This window comes from Penaeus monodon, chromosome 19 (genome assembly GCF_015228065.2).
Source record: "Penaeus monodon isolate SGIC_2016 chromosome 19, NSTDA_Pmon_1, whole genome shotgun sequence".
NCBI classification, from domain to species: Eukaryota; Metazoa; Arthropoda; class Malacostraca; order Decapoda; family Penaeidae; genus Penaeus; species Penaeus monodon.
This window is the reverse complement of record NC_051404.1, coordinates 31775541-31775859: the sequence shown is the minus strand read 5'-3', so window position 1 is coordinate 31775859 and position 319 is coordinate 31775541. Positions and strand designations below refer to the sequence as shown.

The following is a 319-nucleotide window of genomic DNA, read 5'->3' as shown; positions in this document are numbered from 1 at the left end:
ATAATATCTGAATGATACCATGAACAGAGGTCCATTACAACTAAAGATCACTGAAAAGGCAATTCCAATAACAGTCACCACATTTTCCATTACCCAGAATGAGAACTCACTTGTGGGGGTAGCTGTCACTTGTTTTTATTCGGAGAACAACCCAAACATGGTCGTGTAGCGTTCCCCCTTGCGAGTGATGTGGTCCCAATCGCACACGAACGTCAGGTGCACGGTATACATTCCAAACATCTTGCTCTCTTAAGTCGCTGAATTCTTCACAGTAAGCACTCTGAAAGGATCATAAGTTGCAGTTTTTCTTTCTTAGTCA

At 42.3% G+C, this 319-nt stretch overlaps 1 protein-coding gene across 1 annotated transcript in view; it reads right to left on the bottom strand.

The window, feature by feature from the left end:
• The window catches only part of LOC119585385 (eIF-2-alpha kinase GCN2-like), a gene marked incomplete in the record, with an annotated part of 28307 nt that overhangs the window by 25497 nt on the left and 2491 nt on the right, over positions 1-319 (bottom strand). The window contains 1 exon segment of the mRNA XM_037934051.1: positions 111-280. Coding sequence (XP_037789979.1) covers positions 111-280 — 170 coding nt within the window.